The following is an 18,431-nucleotide window of genomic DNA, read 5'->3' on the forward strand; positions in this document are numbered from 1 at the left end:
CCAGCAAGCAGTAAGACCAAGATTGACTTTGATGAATGCCTAACATTATTTTGTGATATGGATGAGGTTGTTTTTCTTTCTGTCTAAATGTTTTCTTATAGATTACATTCTTTTTAGAAAGAAAGATAATGTGAAAGACTTTGGTTTTCAGAATCTTTTTTACTAAATCAGCATTTTGATGTTTTGATCATAAAATGAAACATTTGGGTGTGATCACTGTAACTATTTGTCCTTACAACTTTGGTGGCTCCTTCCTCTTATTTTTAAGCTCAAAAATGCTTTAAATATCATCAGTGAAATAACATATCTTTAGTTTGTACAGAAATCTCATTATTTCAAACAGTTGCTTCCTAATGATGCTGTAGGGAAAATTGGATTCCTTTCCTTGTGTCTGTTGTTCATATCTTTTTCTTTGGTGGTACCATTTGCTGAAGTCCCCACAACACCAAGCCTCCAGTCAAATTTTACCATTTCCATTTTCATGAACTTAAACAATTTCTGTGAAACATTTTTCAGGAATCTTGGAGAGAATTTATGGTTTCTTCTTGTGGACTTTCCTACCATTTTATTAATTGCTATATTTTGACTCTAAACTCATTTTGACTTGCATTTCTTTTAATTGTGTATATAACATTCTTCCCTAAATGTTATGCACCCCCTTGGGACAGTGAAAGTCTGTTGAACTTTATATAATTAGGATATATCCCCTTGACGTTTACAGCATAGGTTTAAGAAATAATTGAATGGAATGATTATATATGATATAATGTAGTGCACACTAATAATTTATATCATTTTATTTAATCATATTGTTTTATAAATCATGTCTATTTACATATGTGTGTATATACAGTGGCTTCCCTGGTGACTTAGTCGGTAAACAATCTGCCTGAAGCGCAGGAGACCACCTCCATCCCAAATACATATATACATATATAAAGCTTAATTCTTACATCACCTATGGGTGGAGGCTGTGGCAGGTGACAGCCAGTGATCAGCCATGGGAATAGTTTCTCCAAAGTTCTATGAAGAACTTCAAAGTAACGCATGAGTGAGAGCATTGAAACAAGAGCTGAGACTGATGACCGTTGGGGAAAACTGCTCTCTAAATTGCAGAAAGATCCAAGCAACATGTTTGAAGGGGGCAAAGGTGGCCTGAGAGTCAGGGTTATGCTGCCAATAATTGGAACTGAGTTGGGACGGACTAGGAGTAACTAATTCCCGGATTAGGTTCAAGTAAGGAACATGTGAGAGTAAAGAAAGGTACTTCCTGAGCAGCTGCTAAAATGTCTGCTCTGACTGCTTCCATTTATGCTTCAGAAGATAGAAAATTAGTTGGGCCATAACAGAACTGATGTTTCTCTGTATTTTCCTCATCCTCTGGTGTGCCTCTTTATTCATGTTGCCAACCAAATTGCAATTGAAAGGAGGACCATTGTTAATTATTGTGTTTACTTCTGCATCATCCAACAGAATTTTTGAATGTCGTTGATATTTGATTTGTATTTGATCAGCAATTGTCACAATAATGCTATGCTGCCTGTTGCCAAACTCAGTGGCATGCAATGCTCAGGACTGATGCTCACAGGTCTGAGTGTCACACACGACAGGTGTTCCATGTGCCACATCCCGAGGTCCCCCTGGAGAGGCTGTGATCATCTCAAATATGTTCTCCCGCCATGTCAGAGACACCCCGCTCCCAGGAGCAGTGGAAACATGCATGCTTCTTAAGGTCTAGACTCAAAGCTGATATAACCTCATTGTTTTAAAAAAAATATTTCTAATTGGAAGATAATTGCTTTACAATATTGTGTTGATTTCTGTCATACATAAGCATGAATCCATCATAGGTATACATATGTCCCCTCCATCTTGAACCTCCCTCCCACCTCTCACCCCATCCCACTCTTGTTCCAGGGACCAAAGCAAGTAGCAGGATGAAGACATCAATGAGGCAGGGATATTTAGCACTTGCAAGAGCCCCATGATACCACATGCTGTGACTCCAATCTCTTCAATGCCCAAAATGTGAAGAAGGGGTGCCAATTCTCTTCCTGACTACATCATTAATTAGGGCCTTGAATGAAGGCAAATCAGTCACCCTTTTTAATCCTCAGTTTCTCCATTTGTTGTATTTCAACTTGTACTCTACAGGGGAATAAGCACAAACATGGGACATCTAAGAAGATAATTGGTGGTAGTTTAGCTGCTAAATTGTGTCTGACTCTTGTGACTGCATGGACTGTAGCCTGCCAGGCTCCTCTGCCCATGGGATTCTCCAGGCAAGAATACTGTAGTGGGTTGCCATTTCCTTCTCCAGGGGAAATCTTCCCAACCCAGGGAATGAACCCAGGTCTCCTGCATTGCAGGCAGATTCTTTACCGACTGAGCTACAAGGGAAGGCCAAAATTAAACCATAATTTTAAGCTCCTGATTTCAAATTTGTGTGTGTTTTGTCTTTATTTCCTATGTTTCCCATCCTTAAATTTTTGCTCATTGGTATTCAATCAGTCAAAACAATTTGCAAATTTTATAATGATTTCCAGATATGAGGAGGGGACCCCAAGTTTCACTGGTACAGGCACTGATAGATTCCAAGCAAAACAAAATCTTGGGATGCTAATGGCACCTCTAGGGGAATAAGGTACCAAATAAGAGCTAATGAAACTACTAAAAGGCAACATTTGCACCAGCTTGCACGCACAAGATGGTTGTTCAGAACTAAGACCGCTGATAATAACACTATTAATGATTGCAACCTTAGTTTAGCTTACAAATAAAAATAATCCATGATGACTTCGAACTTCACTATGATCAAGATTCTACACAATGGAGGAGAGGTTTAGACAGTGCCAAGAGAGAGAAGTGGAGAGATTTCTTCCCATTTTTTGTACTTAAAGCCAACTTGGGAAAACTTATTCAAACACACAAAGTTTTTTTGGTTTGTTTTTACTTTTGGCTCCTCTGGGTCATCACTGCTGTACACAGGAGTACCGGCAAGCAGAAGCTACCCTTCATTTTTGTCCATGGGTTTCTTATTATGGGTGTTTCTCTTATTGGGGAGCACAGGCTCTAGGCACACGGGCTTCAGAAGTTGCAGCATGCAGGCTCAGTAGTTGTGGCCCATGGGCTTAGTAGCCCTGCAGAATGTGAAATCTTCCTGGACTAGGGATCAAACTCATGTCCCCTGCATTGGCAGGATAATTCTTACCCACTATACCACCAGGAAAGTCTAAACACACAATGTTTTACCCCTATGTTACCTGGACTCACACACTGGAATGATCCGCTTAAGCTTACCCCAGGCCTGAAAATGCTTTTTGCTCTAAATAAACCCACTTGAATACGGCTTATCTGAGCTAGTGGTCAGAAAGAAAGCAGTTCATTAGAACTACTGTCCAGTGATTTACAGCTGATTGGAACAAAGTAAAATGGATTTAGAATTATTCTTTAAAAAGAAGACGGTGGTTAACAGACATCTCTAACTGGAATTCTAATTTAAAAGGTAATAAAGGTAATTGAAACATTTTATTTTATTTTTTTTCTTGTGTACATAATTTTATTCAGAGCAGTTCTATGAGGTTAGAAATGCAAGAATTATTTTGTTTGTTTTTAATTGAATGATAATTGCTTTACAATATTGTGTTGGTTTCTGCCATATATCCACATGAGTATACCTATGGGAATTGAAACATTTTAGAGTGAAGAGTAGTATTTTTCAGGTGAGGACAGTCCTTCAGTCTGTCCCCAACTCAGCATCCCTAAGATGCTTTTGGTTTTCATAGTACCCATTTTATCTTTTTCTCATTACTTGCAGTTTCTTGGAAGCTCTGGATTGTCATTCTCTTCCTATTTGCCTCAGTGATTTCCATAAGGATATTTGCAGTTAATACAATTCAGAGAAAGTTGTTTCTATTTGTATACATGAATAATTTATAAATTATATATCTGTACATCAGGAGTTGTATATGAAATCAAATCTTGACAAGGCAATATTCTAAGCTAATATCATTCTCAGATAAATGTTATTATTCTGTTTAAAATGATAAATCATGAAAATAGCTTTCAATAATCATTTCTTTCATTTTCAAAAGATAAATACACATTAAGTGTCTATTGTATGCCAAACAGAAACAGATCAGCTATTCCCAAAAAGAACCTAAGCCTAACCTCTTTCAACCTAAGGTATTAACACCTACATCTCTGCCTATATATATCTGTTGTTTTGGATGTATTATCATCTTCTGGATAATATTTTTATCTGCTTAAATTTTTCAATCATAGAGGATAACTTCAACATATATTACTAAACTTTGCAAAGGAAAAAAAATGACAGGGACAAGACTCAAAAAAAAGTTTTCTATTAATTACATAAACCACAAATTAGAGGTTACATACTAGCTTTGTATGGGTTAGATATGACATACAAAGGGATTTCATTGACCCATGCAGTATTGACTTTCATAATATTTTTGTCCAAATCTTTGTACTTGAAATATTATGACTTTTTAAAAAATTCAAAAGATATGATAACCTTGGAGCTAGTCTTTGTCATGTCAGAAATCAGTGGGGGGTAAAACAGAGCCATCCTGTCCTCTGAGCCGACATTCCCTCCCCAACTTTCATGTGTACCCCTCCCCACTGCGAACTAAGTTCAGGCTAATTTTGGCCCTCATGCTATTGTTTATCCTTTTGTAACTTAAAAAAAATTGATTTTTTTATATATTCAATTTTGTTGGTCTAAAATCTAGCCCAGTGTACTCAATTGTGATATGCCTGCCAGATTTGATTAGCCTCTGAGCTTGTGACTCTGAGTCTGAACATTGTGAAAACTCAGTATTCTTCTCTAGAGATACTTTTCACAAAAGTGTATATATATATGTGTGTACGGATATCTCTCTCTCTATATATATGTGTGTGTGTGTGTGTGTGTGTGTGTATAGAGAGAGAGAGACAGGGAGAGAGAGAGAGCGAGTGAGACCAAGAAAGAGGAAGGTGAAAAAGAGATAGGAAAAAAGAAAAAAAAGGAAGAAAGAAAGGGGAAGAAAAAACAGAAGGGAAGAGAGGAAAGAAGGAAGAGAGGGAGGGAGGGAAGTATGTGTGTGTGTATATATATACACACACACTATATATGTATATCCTTTGCTCTCTTCCTTCCTTGCTTGCTTTTCTTCTGTTCTTCCTTCCCCCTTTTCTTTCCTTTTTTTTCTTTTTTCCTATCTCTTTGTCTCTTTCCTTGCATCTCTCTCTATATGTGTGTGTATGTATGTATGTATACACATAGATATCTATACACAAATACTCATATAAATACTTTCATGAAATGTATTTATACGCATGTACATTCAATGTATATATATTCTTCAAGACATTTTCATCTCAGTTTCTGTGACACCATCTGTGCTATGTCAAACTTGCTCCATTCTGACTTGTGAAGCATCTTGTTTTTCAGATGGAACTCCATTGACCTGGTGGATTGGGCGGTCCAATGAAAGGCAACCCTACTGGGGAGGCGCCCCTCCTGGAGTTCAGCAATGCGACTGTGGCCTGGATGAGAGCTGCCTGGACATTCGACACTTTTGCAATTGTGACGCTGACAAGGATGAATGGTAATGGGGATGCTGATCTCTCTGCACTTGTGGAGGAAGCCCACTAAGAGATGCATAAAATATCCCATAAAATAAAGGGACATGAACGAGAAATTCCATATGAACTAGGGCTTCTTAATGATGGTGATCGTTTTTAACTCTGGAAATTGCCAGTCCTAGTACTTTTAGGGCTATTACTAAAGTTTGTAACATAAAGCATGTGGCAACACCATCATCTTATATTCTCAACATTCCATTTTCAATGTGAGAATGAAATGTAATATTTAGCTTTGCAATTTAGCTGGCATTTCTATAATGTGTAGAATATAGGCTTTGGGAAAAAATATGGGAGATAGGGATGTGTAATTACACAGACTGTTTCTTTATCGTTGCATTGCCTCACTGATGAACGACCCAGCCACCAGCCAACCCTATTATTGCCAGTAAAAACAGAGAATTTACGCTTATTGAACATCGATTTAACCTTCATAACAACCCATTAATTCTTTTGTATTTTTTATCAAAGTACAGTTGGTTTAAAATGTAGTGGTAGTTTCAGTACAGTACACACAGGCGTACATATACACACATACATCTTTTTCAGATTCTATTTCCTTATAGATTATTACAAGTTATTGACTATAGTTCCCTGTAATATACAGTAGATCCTTTTTATGATTAAAAAATTTATATTGGAGTGCACTTGATCTACAATGTTGTGTTAGTTTCAAGTGTATAGCAAAGTGATATAGTTATACATATTTTGTTTTTGAACTTTGCTCAATTGTGTCTGACTCTTTGTGACCCCATGGACTATGTAGTCCATGGAATTCTCCAGGCCAGAATACTAGAGGTGGTAGCTGTTCCCTTCTCCAGGGGACCTTCTCAACCCAGGGATCGATTGAACCCTGGTCTCCCGCATTGCTGGTGGATTCTTTACCAGCTGAGCCACCAGGGAAAAGCCCCAGATATACATAAACATATAGCTATTATTTTTCAGGTTCTTTTTCATTCAGGTTATTACAGGATACTGAGTAGAGTTCCCTGACCTATACAGTAGTTATTTATTGGTTACCCATTTTATATATAATAGTGTGTATCCATTGATCCCAAACTCCTAATTTATCCTTTCCCCCCTTTCCTCTTCAGTAACCATAAATTTTACAAAGAAAGCAAACCTATTAATTTTTTATGATCCTCTCACTTTGGCATCTTACAGTTGAGGAATGTAGATTACAGAGAAATTAAATTATTTTCTCACTCATCTATTAAAAGGGAGATCCAGAATTTGAACTCCCCAATACCAGGTTACTTTTGTAGATAAATTTAGTTTTTAATTCTCATGGCCATGACATCTACTTTTCCTTTGCCCTCCTGGTCAATTGCTTGTTTTTTCACTGTAGTGATGATGCAAATATGCACAGAACATTTCCAAAGACAGTTTGGTTTTGAAAAATTTAAGACCTTCTTTGGTTTTAGTTTTGGTTTTATAAATTGTGCTTGCTTCATCAAGTACTGCTCAAGTATAGTTAAGAATTCCTGTGTCAAACTGCTCCCAACCTAGTGGAAATGACTTTTAAATGTTTTTCTTTCACTGTTTTAGTTGATAACACCAAGGACTGTTTCAGATAAAATTTTAGGTCTGCTTTAAACCTTAGTTCAGTGAGGAAAAGATCAAACATATGGCTCCATCAGGCTCCACTAAATGGTCCATGGCTTCGGAATGTTTTAGGCTGCTTGGGTCCTGAGTCATGTCACCTGGGTCCCTTCTCCTAACATGGCAAATCAGATAAAGTTAACTATATGTCTCCATTCTTTGGGGTCTCCACTCTATCTGCAGAGCCTTCTATCTCATCTTATAGATCTACAAATAAAAAATAACTCTCCTTCTTTTTGAATATTGAGTCTCTTTTAACATTACTTCCCCAAAGTCTTATCCTTTGTACCGTATAAGTTGATGGTAGCTAGCTGAATAGATGAATGTAATAGACCTTTGAGGAGAAGTGATCCCAAAATGGCAACTACAAGCTTGAGAGACATGTGAAAAAATGACATGATTGTGTGGCCAGGGAAACATAATCAAAATCCTCTGCAACCAGCAGTTTGATTCACTCATTATATTTTGATTCTTTAACTTTCTTTTGCTGTGTGCTGACATTAGAAATGTATGAATTTATAGACTTACGTGCAAACACCTTTGTTTTACTCTGTATCATCAGAGAAGATAGTAAGGGGGGTTAGAATGTAAAGAGTCATTGAGAAAGGAAAGTGTTTCTCCTGAGTGCCTTCAATTTTCTTTTCTTTTTTTTTTTTTTTGGTTGAATGCTTAATCTTCGCTCACTTTTTCCTTTGGTGAAGCCCTTCCCATACCGAATGCTGCCTTAGTGCCATCCCTTGCTAGGGAACAAATGACCAGAGCTGGACTTAATTTACTAAACACTGAGGGAGAGAATCACATCACATCACTTAAAAGTGGAAAATTAGACTATCAAGTATTGAAGTGCCTCTACCCTCCCTTCTCCAGGACTTTCCATCAATCATCTCATCTACTCTCATTCCAGAATCTCCTTCCTTTGACCTTCTCACTTGTGCACTAGCCTTTGAAGCCCTCCTCTTAACTTCATCATCAAGGCTCAGGAAAACTTTTCCTCAACTCTGGTGCCATCATACCTCCACCAACTTAAGTTATGGCATATTTCATAACCTTTTACTGTCCCTTTAAAGCCAGGGGGGAAAGTTTTATCATGTGCCATTTTATGTGGCAAGTAACCTTGATTACAGCATAAACATTTAATTTTAGATGTAGGTTTTGTTCAACAATTAACCTATGAAGGATCAAGAGAATGTCCTAGAGTTATGTTGAGCATCTCATATATAGATTATATATATATAATATATAGTATATATATAAAATACTAAGAACCTTTCAGGATGTGATAGGTAACATTGTTAAGTGACAATACTATCTAGGGGTTGCAATATAGTAAATCACTATATACTAAATGAAATTCTTGCCCAAATTAGCTTTCTGATTCACTTTTCCAACCCAGGTGAAATTAGGAATTTCCTTCTATCATTCTCATAAGAGAGTAGATCCTAATTTTTTTGGCCCTGTGGCATGTAGGATCTTAGTTCCCTGACCAGCTATCGAACCTGGGTCCCCAGCTGTGGAAACAGAGTCTTAACCACTGGATTACCAGGCAAGTCCCAGCAGATTCTGATTTAACTCTTCTAGATTTCATTTTCTTAGGACAAGCTATAATCTGTCATCAGTGATTCTGGGAAATAATTTGTTATACAGGCAACTGTGCATACTGTTCCATCTGACATTTACTCTTAAATCATTTGTCAAAAGAATGCCTACTCTGGGCAGTTAGACAGTCTGCTTTACAGAGAAAGCCAGGGGCATATAATTCTTACCCTTGAGGAACTTTCAGGGCAGTGGAACAGTAGAGGCTAATTATTTAGCAATAAATGCATTAGTGTGATAAGTTTCATTATACATATAAGCACAGGTTTGTCAGACCTAGGATGCACTTGGGCTGGGATAGTTTAATTTCAAGGAAAATTATAGGTAAGTTTTGAAGAACCAGAAAAAGTAACTAAAGGTAGTATAGTACAGTTAAGTGCTGCCATTTATTCAGACACAGAAATGTAATAATATAAAAATTGCTACTTCTTCAAAATACAAGTATCTTAGTGTAGTTTTTGCAGTTTTCATGTGTGCAGTTTACATGATATGTAGACAGGGAAGAAGATCAAATCCAGATCATGAAGCTCATTGTATGTGAAATAACAATGAAACAGCTTTGTCTATAACAGGGATTGTGGACGTGGAATATGCACTCAGAATGAAACCTGGCATAGCTTTTTTGAAATGTGTTCATTATTATTTAAAGTATGAAATCTAACACCATTGGGGAATAATCATATTCCTTAACATTCCTCCAACCTGATTCTTAGATAACATGTGGTCAAGCTGGCTTTCCTTGCATTTCAAATTTTTGTTTCAGACAGGTGTGTTCCTTTTGGTGTCTGAATGTTTGTAAGAAAGCTCAAACATTTTTACCTCATAAACTTCCCTTAAGTTTCTGCTCTTGGTAAAGTTAGTCAGAATTCTGACTTGGGCTAGTATAGCATTTAGTAGATAGCACATTGATATATTACAAGTCCTAGATAATATTGTCTTTCAAAAATGTCAAGTGTCAGAGAAAGACAAATATCATAAGATATTGTTTATATGTGAAATCTGAAAAAAACGGCACAAATAACCTTATTTATAAAGAGAAACAGATCTAGAAAACAGATCAAGAAAACAAACTTATAGTTACCAAAGGGGAAAGGTGGTGGAGGGATAAATTACGGGTCTGGAATTAACATATACACACTACCATATATAAAATAGGTAATCAGCAAGGACCTACCATATAGCACAGTGAACTATACTCTGTAATAACTTATAAAGGAAACGGATACCCTGTAATAGCCTATAGTGGAAACAAATCTAAAAAAGAATATCTGTATCTATATATATCACTGAATTACTTTGCTGTACAACTAAAAAGTCTCTTGATGAAAGTGAAAGAGGAGAGTGAAAAAGTTGGCTTAAAGCTCGACATTCAGAAAACTAAGATCATGGCATCTGGTCCCATCACTTCATGGTAGATAGATGGGGAAACAGTGGAAACAGTGTCAGACTTTATTTTTTGGGGGCTCCAAAATCACTGTAGATGGTGATTGCAGCCATGAAATTAAGACACTTACTCCTTGGAAGGAAAGTTATGACCAACCTAGATAGCATATTCAAAAGCAGAAACATTACTTTGCCAACAAAGGTGCGTCTAGTCAAGGCTATGGTTTTTCCACTGGTCATGTATGGATGTGAGAGTTGGACTGTGAAGAAAGCTGAGCGCTGAAGAATTGATGCTTTTGAACTGCGATGTTGGAGAAGACTCTTCAGAGTCCCTTGGACTGCAAGGAGATCCAACCAGTCCATCCTAAAGGAGATCAGTCCTGGGTGTTTATTGGAAGGACTGATGCTGAAGCTGAAACTCCAATACTTTGGCCACCTCATGCGAAGAGTTGACTCATTGGAAAAGACTCTGATGCTGGGAGGAATTGGGGGCAGGAGGAAACGGGGATGACAGAGGATGAGATGGCTGGATGGCATCACCAACTTGATGGACATGAGTTTGAGTGAACTCCGGGAGTTGGTGATGGACAGGGAGGCCTGGCATGCTGTGATTCATGGTGTCTCAAAGAGTCGGACATGACTGAGTGGCTGAATTGAACTGAACTGAACTGAACAACTAAAAGTAACACAACATTGTGAATCAACTATATTTCAATACATTTTATATTTATTTCATTGGAGGATAATTACTTTATAGTACTATGATGTTTTTTGCAATACATCAACATGAATTTGTCCCCCCATCCTGCACCCTCTTCCACCTCCCTCACCACCCTATACCTCTAGGCTGACTCAGAGCACTGGTTTTGGGTGCCCTGCTTCATGGATCAAACTTGATTTTTAAAAGTATCATAAAATTCAATTAAAAATAAAAGAAATGGGGGAAAAGTCTCATATATTGAAGTCTTCTTAGCATTGTATACACTATATCTCATATAATTATCTCAACAACACTTGGGGTTGGTTTTATTATCTCTTTGCCTCAGAAAAGGAAACCAAGGCTCTGAAATGCTAAGCATCATAGATAAAGTCTAAGGGGCTAGAGTGGGAAATTCCAGCTGGGTAGAAATCTGTACCCTTGCTGACTGCATCCAAGGAGTTGCTGAGTTTGCATTTTGTATAGCAGCCAGTGAGGATGCCAAAGAGACCCCTCCCAGGACATCTCAAATCATAATCACTGCAAGGCGTTTTTTGCTTTCTGCTAAGCCAAGTAGAGCCTCAACTGTCTTCCAAGACTCTAGTAATTGATATTTTATTCTGTTTTGAGCAACCTCTGTAACTGAGTTACTTGCTATCATATATTTCAATGTTGTTGTTGTCTGGTCATTAAGTCATGTCAGACTCTTTGCAACCACATGGACTGCAGCAACACCAGGATTCCCTGTCCTTCACCATCTCCTGCAGTTTGCTCAAACTCATGTCCATTGAGTCAGTGGTGCCATCCAGCCATCTCATCCTCTGTCATCCCCCTCTCCTCCCGCCTTCAATCTTTACCAGCATCAGGGTCTATTTCAATGAGTCGGCTCTTTGCATCAGGTGGCCAAAGTATTCTAGCTTCAGCATCTGTCCTTCCCATAAATATTCAGGGTTGATTTCCTTTGATGAGGTTTGATGGGTGCCAAGTGAATAAGAAAAAATGAGTATGCTCTGGGTATAGATGAAAGTAAAGCAGCTCCGAAGATGGATGAGAGTGGAGGGAGGAACATGATTCCTTTGAATAAAGGGAAGCCTCAGAGAGACATCTGAACAGGTGTACTATAGAGCTGACTTCTGCAGGGGTTTCCATCCCTGTCGAAGAACTAAAAAGGAAGAAAGAAAGAAATGAGAAAACTTGTAATGAATAACAGTCTCACAGTGAATGATTGTTTGCACAGGAACTTCTCTTCAATAGAGTGACTCAGCCTCTAGACCTCCTCTCAGTCGGGGGTTTTCTGACTTAATAACTTCAGACGAATGGGCTGCTGAGAGCAGGAAGGGAGGTTGGCAAACAGCTCATGCCTAGAGATCTCACAAGACAGCATTTGGAGGTGGAAAAACAGTCATTTGGGTGGAAGGGAACAAATTGGGACACAAAGGATGGTTGTAGCACAATAAAAACAATGTTGGGTGCTGAGATGGAGGAGCAGAAAGATGGTCCAAAGTGTGCCTCCTCTTGATGGCTCCGGACCCAGATAAAAAGTTTTCTCATCCAATTAACCAGGTAGAACTAAGATGAAGCTCTCTTTTCTAACAGCAGGACATACTTGAATTTATTCATAAGCAAGCGTAGATATTTTTTGTGATTTTCAGTCACTCTGTTCTTTGCCTCTTGTCTTCACTTCTGCCTTGTATAAATGACATGGCACAGAATAGAAAGGGAAAATGGTATAAAGTTTATATTCTGGTCATCTGATCATCGAAAAAAGGAAATCTATTGTTCTTTTTTTTTTTTTAAGCAGGATATTTAGGTTATTCTTTTTTACTCAGTGTGTGGCATCCTGGAGCTTCAAATCACTGTTAGCCCTTGATTGCACTCTCTGCCACCAAGAAATTATCTAATAAATGGTGCTGAAGCCATGAATGTATAATGGGTGAATGACTTCCAGTAAAGGCATTTTTACCTCTCTGTTTTTTGCAAATTGGGCTATGATCATTCTAAGATTAACAGATATTTACTGCAATGTTGACTGTTACCCACCTTTTATTTTCTCACCAGAAATATTTACTCAAAGTTTAAACTTTTTTGCTGCAGATTGATTTTCTCTCAGCTATCAAAGCATAGTCAGAAGTGGACACGCCACTCCCAAAGCTATATTTTTATACATTTGCCTTGAGCTGTTTTCTTTGTAAAGACAGGTCTAATCCAGTCCGAGAACCTTGACCTTCACAAGGGCCCTTCACTCCTTACCTTGGAGACTTAATGAGACAATTGCCTTGGAGAAAATGATGCTGGTTACATCCAAGGGTTTATGGTTTTGCTGTTTCTTCACATAGGCTATTCTTTGATCTTTCAGACCTCTTTTGATTTCCCCAAAACCACTGCCTCTGGGATTCCCACCCTCAGTGAAGCGATGGTGCTTCAAACTAGGTAATGTCATAAGATGGGACAGGAATTCTGAAATGTGGAAAAGAAAGACTCTATTTCTTATTTTAAAAAATAGTACTGTACAATCTCTACTGGAAGAAATTTTTTATTCATAGATCTGTTTTTGAACTATTCCAGCGATTATGAAGGGTTCTCTGGGTTTTTACTCTCTCAGTCCTCAATTTCCATGTGCATCTAGCAATATAATCAGAGCCAGAGCCTTGCATTGGAAAAAGTGTGCTTGGCACATGGAAAGTTCTTTATACATTAACTTCTGAGTGAATGAATGAATCAATGAGGTTTTTTTTTTTTTTTTTTTTTTCCTTTCTCCCCATACTCTCATCCTGGACAAATATGCCTTCTCCTTGCTGGTTATGTTCTGCTCTTTTATTCTGTAAATTGTCACTGAAAGCATATATCCTGGAGCAACTTGATACTAACTTGTTTATACTAACAACCCTATATGACTGGGTTTCAGATTGTTTTTAAATAGAGTGTTTTGCAGTGTATCTGATAGGAGATGAAAGAAGGCATCACACACTGAAGAATAAAAGGAACAATACAAAATTGGAAAGCACAACTTATAATCAGGGATTGATATTTTAAAACTAACATATCACATCACCACTTTATAGAAATCTAGATGGAGTACAATAGTTAATACTTTGCCAAGGGTAGCATTAAGGGATAATTTTGTTTTTGTGTTTTTTATTCAATAATGCTACCATTCTATTAATAACATCTAATTTCAAAATATCTAATAGGCAATTTAAGACCTATTGGTTCTAGGAAACAAAACATAGCTATGAGATATGCTTCTTCTTCTTCTTTTTTTTTTTTTACAATTATAAAGATCAAAGATGTAGACTGAGGCTTCTATTGCCTCCGTTACCTGTCCACCTGTACAACTTCATCATCTCTAGATTTTATGTAGAGTCACATTTCTTGGGTAATTGAAGAACTGTGAGTATCCGAAATAGATAGAACTCAAAGTCAATGTCAAGGTTAAAAATCTGCATTTCTTTAGTAAATTTTATACAACATTTTGATGTGGGCCATTATTGTATACCAAAATATTATAATTCTACTTAGTGCAATGAGTCTTTGGCTTCTATTTTAATGTGCTGACTTATCACTCAGTATATGGCATTACTCCCCTAAAAGTAGCCTTAGAATAAAATTAAATGAGCTGCTTACCTTTTTGGACACTCTTTAAGTTTGCTTATAGCTGTCAGTTTTGACTCACTTAGCAATGTGTGGGGAGAATAATTTTTTCTGATTTTTAAAATTTAGAAGTTTTTAAAAATCACAATATATATGTTTATTATATCCTTATTATAAATATTCAAATATTGCAGAAATAGTAAATAAAAAAGAAGCTCCTCCTTTATCATCACAGGAATTATTTTATTTATACCTAATATGTAAAATTTTAACATTTTACATATTACCTTGAGATAGTAATAGTGGAGCATGTTCAGTGAAAGTGTGAAAGTGAAAGTGTTAGTCGCTCAGTCACATCCGACTTTTTGCTACCCCATGAACTGTAGCCCACCAGGCTCTTCTGTCCATGGAATTCTCCAGATAAGAGTACTGGAGCGGGTAGCCATTCCCTTCCCCAGGGGATCTTCCTGACCCAAGGATCAAACCCTGGTTTCCTGCCCTGCAGGCAGATTCTTTGTGGTCTGAGCCACCAGGGAAGCCCACATGTAGGGTACATCTACATAAAATATCTTCCTATGTATTTGTCATAATATTAAAGTTTATTCATTTTTCATTGTTTTAATACAAAACATATCATTCTTCAACTTGCTTTCTACATGAAATATGTCTCAGAGAGCTTTGACTTAGCATCTTTAAATAAGCATAAGCATGAATGCATCCTGTCCATTTTAATGGCTGTAAGGTATAGTTGTACCATAGCTTGTCATAGCATTATAAACATTTTATTTGTAAATGATATTTTACGATTAGAAAAAGTGTTGCAATGAACATTTCTAAGTCGTGACATACTTTTTAAAAAAAATTTAATTATTAGCATTTCCATTGCATAGCTTTCTAGTGTAAGATTGTTAAATCATCCACTTTTCTACGTTGATAGATGTGGCCAAATTGCAGAAGGGACTTTGGACTTTATACAGACCACAAAGGTGTCAGTTCAGAGCTGGCCTCCCTGACCCTGGGGTGAGCAGGTGGCTTTACCACAGAACTCACTAGACCTGCAGAATTCATTAGCGTCAAAACAGAGCCACACAGACCCTTCAATTGACCCAACTTTGATTGCCAGGGAGAAGGATGGGGAAAAGGAATAGTTGGGAGTTGGGAATGGACAGGTACACACTGCTATATTTAAAATGGGTAATCAACAAGGACCTACTGTATAGCGCAGGGAACTCTGCTCAATGTTATGTGGCAGCCTGGATGAGAGGGGAGTTTTGGGGAAAATGGATACATGTATATGTATGGCCGAGTCCCTTTGCTGTCAACATGGAATTATCACAACATTGTTAATTGGCTACACTCCGATACAAAATAAAAAGTTAAAAAAAACAAAAACAGAGCCACACAGGGAGACATTTATTACAACCTCTTTTCACTCAGAAATTTCTAGAACCTTTTGCCAGGTGTGGACCCTGATGATGTTGGACCCTCCTTTAAATTTTTTTTTTTCTGCGTTTGTCATTTCTACCGTGCCTGTTGGTGTTCCAAGTGACATTCCTGCTATTTACAAATAAATCCCAGTGTCTTGGCCTTGTTTTCAAAGAGTAGAAGGAGGAGAAAGAGGAGAGAGTAAGGAGGAGAAAAAGACAAGGAAGAATTAATTTTCTCTCTTTTGTAAACCTGTCTTATAGATTTGTAGTGAAAATATTACAAAGTAATATATGTAATAAATACACAGAACACACACAACTATGGCTACTTATTCTGGCTGCACTCTCATTTTCTGTATCTAAACTGTGATTTATCTCTATGTCATATTTTATTTTGTAATGGGATGATCAAATCCTGAATTTGTCACTTACTATCATTTAGCCTCTCTGAGTTTCAGCTTCTTATTTGATTTAAGAAAATGGAAAGAAACAGAAGAAAAGAATGCCCATCTCTGGGGAGTGCTGGTTGAGTTGGCATGAATTTGCTCATCTAGCAGATCTACCGGATATTTAGTTCTCAAAAATGTGTTAGTCATTGGTTTTATTATTATTTTATTACTTTTACAGCATCTTAAACTAAGAGGCAATATCAATTTATAGAATTTAGACTAACTTCTTTTGGTTTGTTTTTAATTTTCATTGGAGTATAGTTTTTTCTATTTTACAATGTTGTGTTAGTTTCTACAGCAAGATGAATGAACACACAAATATATATCCCCTCTTTTTTGGATTTCCTTCCCATTTTGGTCACTACAGAGCATTGAGTAGAGTTCCCTGTGCTGTATAGTAGGTTATCATTAGTTAACTACTTTAATTAACTTCTACAAAAACTGTACATACCTATATGCAATAAAATAAGAAAATGAACTAGTGTATCAGAGTAATCAAATATATCATTCATCCATCACACTCTAGGTAAAATAAGGAAAAAGCACTGAAGACCTCTCTCCCCAGAATTGGGCTGCCCTCTGAAAGTTCACTGGTAAAACTCATGCTGTCATGGTTGGGACTAGGTCTGTGAGCTAGAGATAAACCAGAAGATTGCTTGCTAAACGTGTCACCAAAGAGTCTGTGGGCTCCCAGAATTCCTGTCAAGGTGACCTATGTGTAATCTCAGAGAATACAGGGCTGGAAAATGATTGCAAATTATAAAACTGAAACTTAATCAATTGAAGTGTATCTTTGTGGAGAAAGCCTGTGTGAACAGAATGGGAGAGTCAGCCTGAGAGCCAGGAGGACAGCTCAAGGACTCAGGACTGGGTTATTCTGGTTCTCTCTGGAGATATTAAATAAACATGGGAAGCACAGCTTCCACTCATGAGACAGCCACTCTTTGTAAGCAGCACACAAGGCCTGGAGGATAGGAAAGCACGCTGGTTACAGCAGAAGCTTTGGTTTCTACCCTAGCTTCTCCTGGGCTTCTCCCATGGCTCATCAGGTAAAGAACCCACCAGTAATGCAGGAGATGTATGAGATGTGGGTTCGATCCCTGGGTCGAGAAGACCCCTGGAGAAGGGCATGGCAACCCATTTCAATATTCTTGCCTGAAAAATCCCACAGACAGGGGAGCCCAGTGGATTATGGTTCATGGGATTGCAAAGAGTCTGGGATGACTGAAGCGAGTCAGCACACACTAGCTTCTCCACTTGCCAACACCATCCCCTGAGAGGTCACCTCTTTCCTTAGTTTCCTCTGCTTACAAGCAGGCAATGTTATAACACCGTCGTAGGACTGTTGTGAGGGTGGAATGATAACAGATGTAAAACTCTTATTTGTGTTCTCGCCTGGCCAGGGAAAGGCAAGAGGTGGCTCCCATCTCAGGTCCTGCAATGTGAGATGCTCAGCGGAATCCCAGAGCCAGCAGTAGGGTCTAAGAATAGCAGCCCCACACCCACGCAGGGCCTCTATCTTATGGGCCTTTTTCTTTTAGGAAGAACTCCTCCTATAAAAGACAAGGGTGGCTTTAAATAGCAATTTTTGTCTACTCTAATATGTTAAATATTTTGAAATTTGGACCCTTCCTGTAAGAGATAGAGATTTCTTTACAAGGTTTGAAGCAATGAAGCACATCTTGTCCACATGTATGTGTATGTTTCTGAGCATGTGGAGAAGTGTGAGAGGGGGCAGGGCTGAGGGAGGAGCAGCCAAAGCAGGTCAGGTAACTCTCACCTGGGCCCAGGCAGACTCTGAGCCTCAGAGGATGAAGCCAGGAGGATGAGGATAAGGCAGTGAATAGCGGTGTATAGAAAGGGAGCTTGATGGACATTGTTGATCAACAATGAGGGAGAAACTGAGGAAAAGAGGAGAAATGAAGCCCCACAGGTATTCCGCCTCAGCAACTGGGGAGCCCAGGGCCAAGTCTTTCACAGAGTAACAAGTAGGGTGGCCGATCCCTGGGAAGGTGACCAGTGGAGGAGGTTTGGGCAAATGAGTTA

General features: G+C 38.0%; 1 protein-coding gene across 1 annotated transcript in view; it reads left to right on the forward strand.

Annotated features, from left to right (window-relative positions):
• CNTNAP5 (contactin associated protein family member 5) overlaps nt 1-18,431 on the forward strand; it is a 1,042,386-nt gene that overhangs the window by 824,021 nt on the left and 199,934 nt on the right. Inside the window, exon 14 of the mRNA XM_061440248.1 lies at nt 5,453-5,609. Within this exon, the coding sequence (XP_061296232.1) occupies nt 5,453-5,609 (157 nt within the window). The remainder of the gene's footprint in view (nt 1-5,452; nt 5,610-18,431) is intronic.

The sequence above is a fragment of the Bos javanicus genome, chromosome 2 (genome assembly GCF_032452875.1).
Source record: "Bos javanicus breed banteng chromosome 2, ARS-OSU_banteng_1.0, whole genome shotgun sequence".
NCBI classification, from domain to species: Eukaryota; Metazoa; Chordata; class Mammalia; order Artiodactyla; family Bovidae; genus Bos; species Bos javanicus.